At 34.9% G+C, this 15,040-nt stretch overlaps 2 protein-coding genes across 2 annotated transcripts in view; one reads left to right on the top strand and one right to left on the bottom strand.

Annotated features, from left to right (window-relative positions):
• The window catches only part of POLK (polymerase (DNA directed) kappa), a 27,378-nt gene extending 22,351 nt beyond the window's left edge, over window positions 1-5,027 (bottom strand). Inside the window, exons 1-2 of the mRNA XM_009884254.1 lie at window positions 4,844-5,027; window positions 2,306-2,425 (exon numbers count right to left, since the gene is read on the bottom strand). Of these exons, the coding sequence (XP_009882556.1) occupies window positions 2,306-2,425; window positions 4,844-4,981 (258 nt within the window). The 5' untranslated portion in view covers window positions 4,982-5,027. The remainder of the gene's footprint in view (window positions 1-2,305; window positions 2,426-4,843) is intronic.
• Window positions 5,028-6,483: 1,456 nt separating this feature from the next.
• COL4A3BP (collagen, type IV, alpha 3 (Goodpasture antigen) binding protein) overlaps window positions 6,484-15,040 on the top strand; it is an 85,800-nt gene continuing 77,243 nt past the window's right edge. The window contains exon 1 of the mRNA XM_009884301.1: window positions 6,484-6,495. Within this exon, the coding sequence (XP_009882603.1) occupies window positions 6,484-6,495 (12 nt within the window). The remainder of the gene's footprint in view (window positions 6,496-15,040) is intronic.

A 15,040-nucleotide genomic window follows, 5' to 3' on the forward strand; every position in this document is an offset into this window, starting at 1 on the left:
TTTACTCTAACTCGAGCAAGGGAAATTTTAACTATAGGCTAGCCTCTCTTTCATCCATCTCTCCACTTACATGTTTATGATAAATACACATTATGGATATGGATGCTCTTCCATTTGTCTGTGCATGTCTAGGAGTTAAAACAGGTACCCGCTGGCTCATTAGAGTCGTGCGATATTAAGAGATCTTTGATCTCAACAGTTATAAACCAGTGTGCATGCATGTGTGTGCGCACGCTTATATGCTTTGCTTATATGAATATGCCTTAATTTGAGATCTGTGCTTTTGTTCATGTGCACATGTACTGATACGGGATACTTCAGTACAAATCTTGCCATCTTCAAATCTGCAATTAAGTCGCTGTTTAGTTATTTTGTTAAGTCACTCTGTAAACCCTTAAACCAGTTATTGATTAAGTGCTGCTAAGATTCAATTTCTTGATCTATCTCAAATTACTAATAAATTTTGAATCGCTGCTTAATCATAACCGTGTCAAATACTTCCATTCATGACAGTATGGCAGGTGATGTAGCAGGTACTCCATTGGAAACAAAGATGACTGCCATTTGAGCAAGTGGCACAAAGATTTCAAACATGGGGTTTAAAACTCAGGTCTCAGTAAGACCCAGATGGAAGAATTTCTCTTTTTTTTAAGTTTCTTTTTTCTTCTATAGAAAGCAATTTTCATACAAAACAACAATATTCATACAAAATAACATTATGTTGCAAGATCAAAGGATCAAGTTCAGAAAAACACAGTATGAGAATAGTCAAAGCAATTCAAATGCACTGGCTTTCACTATATGCACTACATATTCTTTAATTACATAACCATTCACAAATTTTATAGGATCTCTGTCATTCATGTCATTCATTTTATAAGAAAGACTGTTCTCTGTGAAATGGAAAGTTGTGTGGTGAAGGAAGGATGGAAACGGAAGGGTTTTTTCCTTAACTGAATTACTTCAAAGCTACCTCAGAAAACTGGAAAAAAAACCCAAACAAACAGACAAAGACATAACTGATCTATGTAAAGATCAACTTAAAACAGTTAAGGCATATAGGTTTATAACAAACTTTTCAGAGGTACTCAGTAATTGCAAGCACAATTCTGTGCTTTTTCTGGGCACAAATTTGAGACACCAGTATCTAATTTACAGATTGCAAGCTCTTCTGGGCACGAATTTGAGACACCAGCATCTAATTTACAGAAGTGATTTGCAATTCTGCAATGAACAAAAAAAGATTGCACACCAAAGCTTAGGACCTATAATCCTCACAATGACATTCAAAATTAATGGATGTGTTTAATCTTTGTGCACTTCAGCTCCTCATCTACAAAACAAAAATAACGCTCTACTTTGCTGGAGTATTGCAAGAATAATTTAAAGAATTCACACTGTGTGGTGTACAACATAGAAAAGCCTACGAGGAAGTCAGTAATTCTGCATTCAAAGCTGGATTAGACTAGTGTGCAACAAATAAAGCTTGGGGCCACCCATAGAACAATGAAGACAACAGTAAATATCGAATAATTGCCCATTCAGTGAACACTGTCTGCACTGTGCACTGAATGAAGCAGGAATCCTGCTAGGGAAAAATAGCAAGCAATCACGTAATTAAAGACTGAATTACACTACAAATTAAAAAGGAAAGGAATTAAGCTTCTACAAGCAACTTTAATTCTTAGAATCTTTAGTGTACAACCTTGGTGCTGTTGTTTTCTTTTAACAACCTTTCACACACAGTAATACTTTGGATACTACTATCTATCATTAGCATTTTAGAAGAGACATAGCCTCTTCATCTCTCTAGTTCAGGACATTTGTATTTCTTGTGACTGTTTGCCATGATGATTTTTTCATTAATTAGCATAAATAAGGAATGAATGATATCCAGAAGAATCGACAACTGTGATTCCCCTCATCCCCATCGCAGGCCATTGAACATAAATATACATATATTATAGAAACAGAAAGTAAGCTCAAGACTGATACGATACCTATTGACAAGGTATTTAACAAAACTTTTACATAAACCATAATGACATCCCTTTAAACTGATCAAACTTAAAAGAACAGGAATTACTTCACTTAATTTTACTGATTTAGAGAACATTTTGATTTTACAATCTATTCTTCTACCAAGTTTTTAATATTGATCATCAAAACATTGTGCACTTCTAGTTGCATGACAAAACAGTAGTTAACATTGTGCTTATCACCAGAATTTAGTGTAATAAACTAGAACACACCAAAAGGTTTATCATTTACCATTTATTCCAAAAAGTCTTTACAAGATTAGTACCTGCAGCTGTGCTTTCAAGAGCTGTTGTGTTGTAATTTTCTCTTTTAGTTGCATCATTTTTTCAATTCGTTGGTTAACTTGTTGATCTTTTTTAAGTTCATTTTCATAAAATCTAGAACCCTGGAAGAAAATTGCAAAAACACTAAGGTTTGTATTTGTCTTCTCCTATAAACAACCACATTTGATCTTTAAATACAGAAAACATAAAACACAGTACCATTTCCTAATGCATATTTTGGATTCTCATATAAATGATACACGAAAGAAACGAGTGGTGCTTTACATCTCTCATCAAATCATACAAAGGTATTTCTCTTTCTCAGGTCTCCTATACTCAGAAGACTATAAGGAACTATTTTAGAGAACTTGCTATGTTTACTATGCTTATTTGTTCTAACACTTGACAACAAAAATTCCAAAATAGTACACAAAAGTCAAAATATTCTTTGCAATACCTCCAACACAAGGAGGTAAAAAAAATATTTAAACATTTTGTCATTTTCTGTTTACCACACGGAAATAAATAATGACATTGTAAAAGTCAAATCTACTTAAAATGTTGAGTATTCAATTAACCATTTAATCTTGAAGGACACTGCAGAATTTGATGCTATTTGGAAGAGGATGATGAAAAGCAAATGGGTATAAAAAAGCCCTCTTGCTCTCAAGTATGTAATTGCTCCTTCAAGAAAACGAATGAACAAAAGGAGATGTAATGAAAACATAAAAAGACAACAATCATGTAGGGAACATATAATGTGACCTCCCTTACTGACTCATAACGAAGAAAAGAAGTAGAAAAGAGGAAAATTCAAAGCCAGGAAATAAAATAGCTTTCTTGCAACATCTGCTTTGCTTACAAAAGAAATAACATTTGCAGGAAGACGTAATGTCTTTTATTGAACCACCTGATATAATCTGCTGAAGTGGACAAATTTTTAGCTCAAAGCCTCTGACTACCAGACTGTCGCTGACGCCAAGAATTCAGCCAGTCAAATAAGAATTAGGCATTTATATAAAAAGCAAAAATATTCACTTTTATAATAATGATAAAAAGGATGAACAGCAAGACTGTAATGTGTAATGTCTCATTGCTTAGAAGAAATCTCTAATTAGAAGAAATTAGGGTATGTTTTCTTTCAATATCAGACATGCATTTTATCTTTTCTCCCCACTGTAATCAAACATGTCTTGTTGAGACTCATTGAAAGGACTAAGTACCAAAATGTTAGAGTGGGAAGCAACACAGTACTTAAGATAGTTATTAAGCTGTGGGGCTTTTTTTATGTGTCTTGCAGTATTTCACAGTTGAAATGCTACAAAATTTTGTTGTAATGCAACTGTGGGTAGTGTTTGTAGCTGTAATCTTGAAGAATAAAGGAAAGCTTAAGAAAAAGAATCAATGCTTCTTTTCAGATTTCTCAAGCTATCTCTGGTATCTAGATTTTCTTGCCTTTTTTGACAGAAATATATTCTAATACATAGAAGCCTGTGCGTGAGTTTTGAAAGCCCATTTTATGGTTCATTCCATTTCATACCAGGAAATGAAACCATAACTGTTCTGATGAAATAATTTATCCAAATATCATTATTAGGGATATGTCTGACAAAGCACTAAGTTTTCAAGAAAGAGTGAACAGAGTAAGTAGAAGAAACATCCGATAACGGGCTTGACAGCATACAAAGTATCATCAAAGTGAAAGTGCAAGCAAAAAAAAAGTTTGCCAAAGAAGAGCTGTTTGTAGCATGTTTTCTACTTTACCCACCCCCCACCCCTGCAGTTTACCTCAGAGCAATAGTAGTCAACACAGAATTCATGAGCAAAATATCAAGCACATAACTAACCTAGGGCCATAGTGACACCAAATGAAACACACATTTGTGCAAGAAAAAGTAAGAAAACCCAGAGCTGCTCAAATAAAGTGTTATCCCCATATAGTTCTATGTGAAGACTCCCCAGTTACAAGTGAAAGGACTAATATTTTGATGCTTTGTAGATTTGTGGGGTTCTCTGTGGATCTTTGGTATCAAGTTGCACATTACTGGCCACCTCTCTTGAATATTGAGAAGACAATCAAGAAGGCAGTAAGCACAAAGAAATTCTACTGAAATTACTAGAAAAACCTGATTGCATCAAATTCGTCAGTTACAGGAAGGTGACCAATAGAGGTAGATCTGCTTGGCTGATTAATGATAGGGTGGGCAAAAGGAATGGAAAAGGGAAAAACAAGAGCCCTAAGGAAGCTGAAACCTTCACAATGACCTCTGGACAATGCCGTGACATTCATGTACTGCTTTGGGCAAAAAGGGAGCACCTAAGGATGAACTCAGCTGTGTTCCTCCATGTCCCTATGGATGAACGCAACAGTACACTATGGTACTCTAAGCTACAGTTCCTCCCCTTTCTCCCCATACATGCATTTCTGTTATAAGATGCCCTCCATTTACACGCGAGGGATAAAACTTGGGGAAGGGAGGAAGAGGGCTTATGATACTGGACAACATATAAAGCACCAGCAAGAGAGTCATCAAACCCACCTTGGTAGCTTCCATGATGATTTTATTGATTTTATCTTTATCCAAACCTTGCATTCCAGCTTTGTTATCATTGAGGCCCATTCTAAGTAGAACTCCATCATTGCAAGAGCTGTTACCTACTTTGTTCATGTCATCCATAGTACTTATTGAAAACAAGTACCTCCTTTAAGACTTAATACCTGGAAAAAAAGAATTTAAATCGTGTATCTGTTTCTAAGTACCAGCTGAACAATATAAAAAAATAACCATGGAATTCATTTGCTGTATTTATTGAATAAGCATTTTATACTTACTCAGAAAACAACATATCACAAAAATTAAGACTTGCATTCCTTTAAAGTGGCTGACCTGCCACACCACATAAAGCCACCTGTAACTCTACCAGTGTTTGGAGACTGTAAAAGTTTACTTTTTTATTCATTTAAAAACATACTCTTTTAAAAGCTCCCTTACAGAAATAATTGAGCACCACAAATTTCAGATAAAAGCTAGTACCTTACACATGCACAAGATTTATGCCTGTATGTTATTCTGTCAGATGAAACAACACTGCCTTAAATGCAAAATACTGCTCACTAGATTATTAGAAGAAATTGAATGATTTTTAAGTTGCAGACCATTATTCACTTAGTCCACATTCCTACTTGAGACAAGCCACAGAATCTTTCCCAGCAATTTCCAGCTCAAATTCTAAACTTTTGTTTGTGTTAAAGCTCATCTTTTAAAACAGATGGCTTCAACTAAAAGTTTTGAATAAAACCCTATTTTTTAATTCAGGATAAAATTAATGCATTCTTTTTTTCTGTTGATTTGTAGAGACATGGTATCCAACTAATAGAACTTACCAAGCCTTTACTACTCAATTACTGCCATCAGGAATTTCTTATACACACAGGCACTTCTGAAATGTGAACTTTTGACATCTTCCCTTGCTGCTTATGAAAGTAAATAGCTGAATCCTTTGATTGGCTCTAATTATATAGTAAATCATCTAGCTATTAAATTGCTCTTAAAAAAACTAAACTAAAGAAAGCAAATTTTACCCTCTGTAGCATGAACCTGTGGTCTCATTTTTGCCAGATTAAAACAAGCAGAATCCAAGTGTGATAGTGGCATAAATTGCTTAACGTGTATTTATTACTGGAAAAGCATACAGAAAGAATTTCTTCACTTCACCTTCACTCTCATGTACGAAGCACATTCACTCCTAAACTTCCCCTTCAAGCTGCTCCCTGTGACAGGAGCCCTTCCTGTTTGGAGGAGCCGCACCCTTTCAGGCCATAGAGCAGCTCTATTAAACAACCACAAATTACACAAATCTGAGAGTGTTACATTTTATCTGTAAATGCTGTTTTCCCACTCCAGGACTTGATTTGGCCTCATTAGCAATCAAACTGAAGGAGGTCGATAGGTATTTTTGCATTTAGAGATGAATTTTTGCTACTAAAGAACCATATGGGTGACTTTCTAAAATTAATAGTGGCCATGTTTACATTTTCCTGAAGATCTTCTCCTGAAATACTAGCCAACTGAAGTCAAGACATTCAAGAAAGTCACCTTTAAAAAAAGTTCTGACCAAAAGATCCTAATTTTAACTATATTCTATTAATTCAGGTTATTATTTATGATGTCTTCCAAAGATGCAAGACCAGGTAAGTAATGCTGTGTTTATCTCCATCTTGTTGTATTTCAAAGAACAGAAGGGGATGTAGAAACCAGAACTCTTCTCTTGACTCTTTAGTAGCACTTGAGCTACTATGATGGCAACTAGGAACGGGAGTGGCTTCATACCTCTTACATGTATCTATCAAATAAAGGCCATGATGATGAACATTTTCATAAATTTTTCACTTACAGTAGGACAATCTCTTAGAGTTAACATACACATTTACCAGAACAGGTTTGCTAGACTTCAAAGGAAAAAGCACTACATCCCCCACAACACTCCAAGTTTAATCTCAAGCTCATAAGCACCCCTGTTATCAATTATCTCCACAATAATTCTATTGTTACTGGCAATCTCTGCTAAGTAATGGGCATGATTCCCTATAAATAGTTTCCTCAAGGTAAATGCCCCTCCACTATTCCCCCTGGATATTTTATCATTCTTCCCCTCCAAGCAGCTGGAATGAACACAAGATTGCTTGCATTTCCTATTCCAGTCGCTGCAGTATTTCTTAGCTGTTCCTTATTCCTGAAAGTGTTTTTATCCCCAGCATATAAAAATCTTTCCCCTTCCGCATTCAGATCACTCTTAAAGGCTTGGTTTTACAGCAGAGGCTTCAAACACTAATTGATGTAAGTCAAAAGCCTTCTCTATCACACTCTTATCTATCCAGTGAGAAACAAATTACCATGACGACACCAAGTCTCATAAACGGTGATCTCCTGTTTTGTTTTATCTTTTCAGCTTCTTATGTGGAAAAAAATACATTGCTAGTATCAGCTGATAAAGTGTATAAATATCAAATAATATCTTAGTTGGAATTAAGAAGAAAACATTTCTTTGAGGACATGACATTAGTTCTCCACCAGAGCTTAAACATATACAGAAGGGAAAAGATGCATAAAAACTAATACAATTTTCAGCCACTTAATGTGAATAGAACCTGAAAATTATCTTGGTTTCAAATCAACAGGCTTGGGAAAAAAAAAAAAAAAAAAAAAAAAGTGAAATATTTAACATATTGAAATGCATCACAAAAGCTACAATAACACAATAGATGTAGCACTGTCAGATAAAAACAGTGGATCATCTGCCATAGACAAACTGAAAATGGAAATATTTAAAGGAAATGCAGGAGAAGCACAGTTTGAAACACTATCCAAAATGTGAACAAAATATCAGTGTAGAAACTGGTAAGGACAAGTAGTAACTGTTTTAATGGAAAAATGACCTAGAGAAAACATTTAGCCTGTGGTGACACAATCTTACAAAATTTTTGCTAGAACAACTTAGAAAAAGCGGGTAAAGTACCCTCTAATGCAACACTAACTCAGAACAGACTAGGCAGAGAGTGACATATTTTTGGCGTGCTGTCACCTCAAGAAGCTGCTGCAAGACTGAGCTGTTTCCTCTAACAAAACACGCTACATCTCTCAGCATCATACTAAGTAGGGTGTGAAATCAGAGAAGTCTGTGAAGGCACTCTACAATTAAATACTATCCCATTACTCCTGGGATTTGGGAATGGGGGGAAGGGAGTCAGAGAATCATCTAAGTGGAGGAGGTACCTTTCCAATTGCTACTAGAAGAACCTCTAAAGTTAAAGAGGAAGGCTTCAGCAGAGGATGCCAACAGTTAATGCAAAACAAAAAAAGTGGAGAGGAACCACAGAATAGCATTACCATGTAGGCAGCTTTGTTAGTAACCTGGGATGCTTACAAGTGGAAAAAGTCAACTAATAAAACCCCAATCAAGCTCTTCTACAAGCAGACACAGAAACTCAACTGAACCAGTCAGACAGGGTTATATATTATATGCAAGTATCAAGAGAGTGAAAGCGCAGTAAAATCAGAGCAACAATTAATTTCAAGTGCCTCTACCTTTATTCAAATTTAGCTCATTTTTGGGTGGCTGACCGAACTAGCCTGAAGGAAATGGCTTGTATTTGATCCTGTGCCACTCCTCCAGCATGTCTTCAGTAAAAGTCCTCCAACTGCGGCAACAGAAACCCTGTATGTTGTGCAAAAACTTAAATGCTTTCATATAATTATTTTCATGTAATAAAATAATACATAAGAAAGACAAAAAATATTTCTAAGAATATTCAGTTCAGTGGACACAATGTAGTTATAACACACTTGCAAAGTATTTAAACAGTTTGTCTTTCATTGATAGCGTTAACAACTTGTTGGAAAGAAATATTAGGACTGCAAAATTACACCAGTATGGAAAAGCTTGAAAAAGAATTTATTTGCATACTGAATTATGATTTGATGCATGTGAATTGTGTATTAGTCTTCATAAAGAAAACAAAATTCTGACATCTTTGCTGATATCAGAGGCTCATGCCAATAGTGAGATGCAAAGAAGTTACTAAGATATACAACTGCCTACTTCCCCCAGAGCTCAAAAGCTAAACGTCGGAACAATATTACAGATGTCAAGAGCCATCTTTTACACCCCAATTACCCTGAGAAAGTCTTCACAGTGTGCAAAAAAAACCCAATGTTGCAAATAGCAATACAATTATTAAAGACTCCTTTCTATATTATTTTTAATTTTTATTTTGAAGATAGCTAAAACAAGGATCTAAAGTTTCTTTAATTCCTGTAATACTCAAAAAAGCCTCCAATAACATTTGATCAAAAGCTGACATCTCATTTATTGTAGTATGAGCCCAAAATAAACTTTCTGTTTTCCCTTGATTAACATGTTTTAGAGATTCCTTTATTTAAACTCTTCTATTCTTACTTTCGCAAGAACAAAACAAAATTATAACAGCTAACTTCACTCCACAAATATAGAGAATGGATGACAGCTTCAGGAATCCTGTCATTACATAGGCTGCACTAGAAGAAAATCAATATTACCCTTAATTTCAATGACAAGGTCAAGAGTTCTGTAAAAGCACTAAAACCGCAGTAAAAAATTAACAAAGTTAGGACTGACTTCATCCAGTTTTGACCACAAAGGATCACTTCTCAGGCTTTTGGCTAAAATCAAGTGTCATGTAGTATGGATCACTCTATGTTCAAAAAACAAATGCCTCTGATGTTAGTACTATAAAAAAGAAGACAAAGTCAGAAAAAACTTCCTTTCAAATATCAATATATATACATAAGATCCCTGGTCTTTTATTTTTCTTACGAAAACTTAACAATTGAGCCATTATCAAATACTAATAAAGTTTGGAGAACTCAGTGCAAGTGTGGGATGGAAAAATTTCTTCCGTAAAACAATTACTAAAATAATCACATCCATGTAGAGGGTGTTTGCGAATAATATGAAACTCCTAGAACACTTCATAAGTGTTCATAAGATCCTCAAAAGTCAAATATGAAATATCCAGCTTTAACACATCTTCAGTAAAAGGGTAATTCAGTAGCTTACAACTCTAAAAGAGGCAATTTCAGTTACTTCGAAAAATACACTTGTCATAAAACTTTGCTGGGCCACAACCTCACCATAATACACACTTAAGCCAATCAGAAACTTCAGAAGACAAGACAAGCAACATGAACAAAAATAAGCAAGCTCAGTAAGTGTGTTTCCCTAATGAGAATGCTACAAAAAAAAATCACTAACAACCATTCTTTGCAGTCACTTTCTTTTGTGTTGAGATGGAATTATGCTAAGTGTTGTAAGCAGCTTCCTCTACCAAAAATCATAAAGTAATGAGCAACTACTGTTCTAGATCTCAGAGAGGACAACTTGTATCCACCTATTTGCAAAAACTTTCAGTTTATATAAGTTTAAAATATAAAATATGCAACAAAGTCATGTAGAAAGTTATATACATACTGAATCAAAGGATAAGAAACCAAGTCCTTAAAAAACAAACACACAAAAAAAAAAAACCCAAAGCAAGCAAACAAACAAAAAAAAAAGAAAATTGTTTTGACAAGAGATGTGGAAAGCTGTTAAACTCCACTTTAAGTGAATGGGAGATACTCTCAGGCAGAAATGAAAATCACTTGTAGTAAAGACTATAATTCACAAGTAAGCATGATAGACTTTCTCTATCTACTTCATTACTTTTCGCCAAGCATTTAAGAATACTCGAAGAATAAAGAACTGAAAAGTGAATGCAGAACAAACAAGCCAAACAGACTGATTCAACAGTAACTCTCAATCCCAACCTTTCAAATGTCTCTCTTGGACTGGAAATGATTGTAACTGGAAACCACGTGACGGGCCACCTCAAAACAAAGCCTCCGGGTACTACTGAAACAATACTATAAGTAATAAGTAAGAGACTCTAAGAGACCTTCCCAATAAGACCAGAACTCAACTAAATCAAGATTTTTAATGCACGCCACTTTGTTTTAACTCCAATTGCTAAGTAAGATTGAACTGGTGGACATGTAGCTACACTTCTTATCCCACTCACTGCACAGAAGTATCTTCATCTAGGCTGTGCATGCAACTGTTCGAGTCACCATTGTCAAGGAACTAAAACCCAGCTAACCCACGTTGGTATAAAAATTCATGTATCAATAATCAGGCCATTTGAACAATGCATTACCCACAAATGCATTGCTTTATTTCTTGAATTTTTAAGACAAGAACAAACATACACTGAACAAATTAGGAAAATTCAACCCCACTAGAACATTTTTAACATTTTTGATATTTAAAAGGTTACACTACAAACTCCAGTAGTGCATTTGATTTCATACTACTTGATTTATCCATCACTTGGATAAGGATTTTATCGCAAAACAGTAACACTACATTACATACCTTCCAACAGGAAGTACACCTGTCTGTTCTGAGTATTCATTTGGCAAGGAAATGTGCTGGCTGAGAAGATCAAATTTAACAAACTCCTTAACTCTCATTTCCTTGTAAAAACATGTTCCTCCAATAATGATTTAAGTATCAGCTGCTCTAAAGTCTCCTTCTCAGCAGGATAAAACACCAACAAAGACAGACATGTGCAAGCAAGCACATTAGACTGTCCTTCTGAACTACAAGCACAATTCTTTTCAGCCACAGGGGGTTTGATATTTACTAGAGCCCTAGTTTCCGAATAGCCCCGAGAAGAGGACTCCTGTCAGTTTTAATCCTGTAGTGATTTACAAGAAAAGAACTGACAGGAGGAACTGCGCAACAGTATTATTAGCATTTAATATATACACTGTTAACCAGCAAGGTTCCCTACTAGTGCATTCAAAACTGCTACTATTTCACTATGCTCTCTCTCTCAGTATATAATAAAATCTAATTCCCTAGAAAACAGAATCTTCTAAGAAAGATGTAAGTATTTTTACAAATGTAATAAGCCAAAGTGCATGATAAATTAACACTGACCAGAAAACCGAGCCAGGATTCATGGAAGTCAAAATTCCAAGTGCCCAAGCTGGTGCAGCTGAGCAGGACTATTTTTCAAGTAGCAGCTGACTCAGGATTTTACAAAAACATAGATCCCATACAAGCACCTAGAATTAGCCTTCAGAAAACAAAGCTCCAAAATTATGTCTTTTCTCAACTTATTGGCTTTAAGATGTAACAAATTACAGACAAGTCAATCCTTTTTTAAAGTAAATAATTCACACCGCAAGGTAAACAGATAACAGAGACTGCTTCTGACAATGCCCAAAATTAAATGTCAAAATACCTATTTTATGCCATTCATCAAACTGTTTGAATAATTCTTTGCTTATGTGAAAAGCAACACAAGTGAAACAAGTGCAATACTCATCCCCTACCAATTTTCTGCAGGCAAGATGCAGTACAATTCTGTTGTAAAAACCTGCTTTCAACTTCTCTGTCTAAAAGGCTCATGTCTTTAAAACATCACCGTTTTCTCAAAGGGCAAAGAACTGTGGTATCTTCTTTCATCCCAATTCAGCATTTTACAAGACCTTTTAAACCGAAAGATTTATCTCAAGATTCTAACCAAGTTCTTCTAGTACTTCTAGATTACTGAAACCAAATGTTTTAGCAGCTTAATCCATAAGCAAATAATGAAGGAACTGAGCTATTATTAACACTCACCAGTAAAAACTACACCAGAAGTGGTATAGTTATCTGCAACTTTGCTTCTATAGATATGTGTTTATTGCCAATATATTCATAAATAGTAATCCTCTGGTTTGTTTTGGTTTTGTTTTTTTCCCTTAGAATAAAACCCCTAATACAGTGATTCACAGAGACCACAATTATTTTAGAAAAAATTGCCTGAATCATTTACATCTCAGAGCGTATACTATTAGGCAATATGCTGTGGCATAAACAAAGCTCCCTCAAGGATCCTCTTAAGAAAAATAGTCTGAAATTTAAGAATGAACATAACTATAAGCATGAACATACTAGAAAATGTTTATACACTAGTGGTGAATGTGTTTTAATAACATACAATGAACACAGTAAAACAGAAGGTAAAACAGTGGAAGTAAGATATATGAAAAGATATAAGAAAAAAAATTAGATATTTATAACATTATCCACTTCATGATGCTTATGACTGACATCTTCAGAATTAAAACTCAAAAAAACATTTTTGTATTACATGTAGTATATAAGTAATACAGAACAACAGTATCTGTTCCACTATTCTAACAACACTGATGACTATTTACAGTTAAAACAGTAATTTGTAAACTTCTTGCGATCTCTAAGACACTAGAAGGGTACAGGCTGAATACTGGGGCTTGTGATGAAAGAACAAACACAGCAATAAAGTGCTAAATAAAGGTCCGGTAGAAAAGCCATAGAAGTTGGTAGAGAGGAGTGAGTGGTCTATATCAGCATATCAGTTTGATCATCTGCATTTCCCATGCTTTGATTTGCATCCCAGATTGGTCTTGGAGCAGGCCAACCAGATTCCTTTCAAACTGAACTAAACTGGAAGACTGTGCTTTCATTACAATTGCTAACTGAGGTGGCCTCCATGGGACCAGACTAGTGCTAGTCTGAAGAAACACCTCTTAAAGCACACATAAAAGGAACTTAAGGTCCTCAGCACCAAATCATTCCTTTACAAATCTAGTCCTACTGCACTACATTCTTGCTAATGTAGATATGGCCTGATCTCATTAAGAGTAACAGATAGGAAGTTACGTACGAAAAAAGATGATCAGAACATTAGAAAGAAGAGTTAATTTATGTAAGGTATTCACAATCTTTTGGAAGAACTATAAGCTGGTGATGTTATGGAAAAAGTAAGACATATTAGGAGGATGTGGCAGATGTAAAAAAATTTATTAGCACAGACAAAGCATTATATGAAAAGTTGAAAAGACAAACCTTTTAGCATCCAGTATTTATTAATTTGCAGTTTGGCTATAAACTATTAGCCAAAATTAATAATTAAACAAATGTACTCTCTGAGAAGGACAAATATGTTTGTTAAACAAGCTGAAAGTATATCTACCCATGGCATTTTTATTTTTTAACACCTGTTTACATCAGTCTGTAGTCTGGAGGGAAAAAAGGTAAAAAAAAAAAAGTTACTTCTGAGTAGTCCTAGACTGAAAGCATGACAGCACTTGGCTATGTAATACATACAGACCACTGCACAAAGGATTTGTTCAGACATGTCTCTTCACCTTTTGCTCTCGATCAGGATAGAGAAAGAAGTTCATTCGGAGTTGAATGGGGAAAACACAACTGGCTTTATACGTGATATCACTCAACTTCATCAAAATACTGCAGTGAAGAAATGTAAATTATTCTCATTCAAATCACTATGTACAACATTCAGCCACTCTGCTTGCTTAACAGATGCAGTACATTGCAACAGAATCTAAGTAAAAATATCTTGCATGGTTTCTTTCCAAACAGCTGGTGAATCAAAGAACATAGTTTCTCAACAATGTTTTATATATTAGAGAATTGTCAAAAATAGCACCCACAGTACACTCCTATAAAAATTTTTCTGTGCATTCCAGAAATTACACAAATATTAAGATGTCTGTGACTGTTCTTTATTTCTAATTCTTTAGGACAATGATTCTGCTTTAGCAATCACTCTCATGCTGCATTCATTATAAATATCTTTTATACCAGAAACTTTCAGCTGGTACTAGTATTAACTTTTAGCTGCTACATATATAGAGAATGCATATAAATAGCTGTGTCAATGCTAAGAATTCTTTCAAAAAAATAAACAAACCCCTCAAGGAAAACTTTCAAGCAGCGTAACACAGAAAAGTTACACAACGAGTTTTCATAAGGAGGAAGTGAGAGAAAATACAATTGTACAGCATTGGTCTTGCGATATAACCAGCAGTGTGTGTTCCAAAACTGAAGTTTCCTCAACCGACACTATTTAACACAAGTTGGTTGTTTTTTTGGTTTTTTTTCAAGAAATCACTAGAAAGGAGATGAGCCAGCACAAATCTTAAGTCTTTCCCAACCCACTATAGCTGTTCATGAATTGTGAAGTGACACGTTCAACTACCTTTTTTCCCCCCTTTCTACACGTTTCTCCACTCATAAATATCGGCAAGGACACATATCTCAGATGGAAGCCTTAAGAAAAAAAAAAAAAACAACCCAACAAAACAATTACCGTTTCTTTCCCT

This window comes from Charadrius vociferus, unplaced genomic scaffold, assembly GCF_000708025.1.
Source record: "Charadrius vociferus isolate BGI_N301 unplaced genomic scaffold, ASM70802v2 scaffold183, whole genome shotgun sequence".
Classification (NCBI taxonomy): Eukaryota; Metazoa; Chordata; class Aves; order Charadriiformes; family Charadriidae; genus Charadrius; species Charadrius vociferus.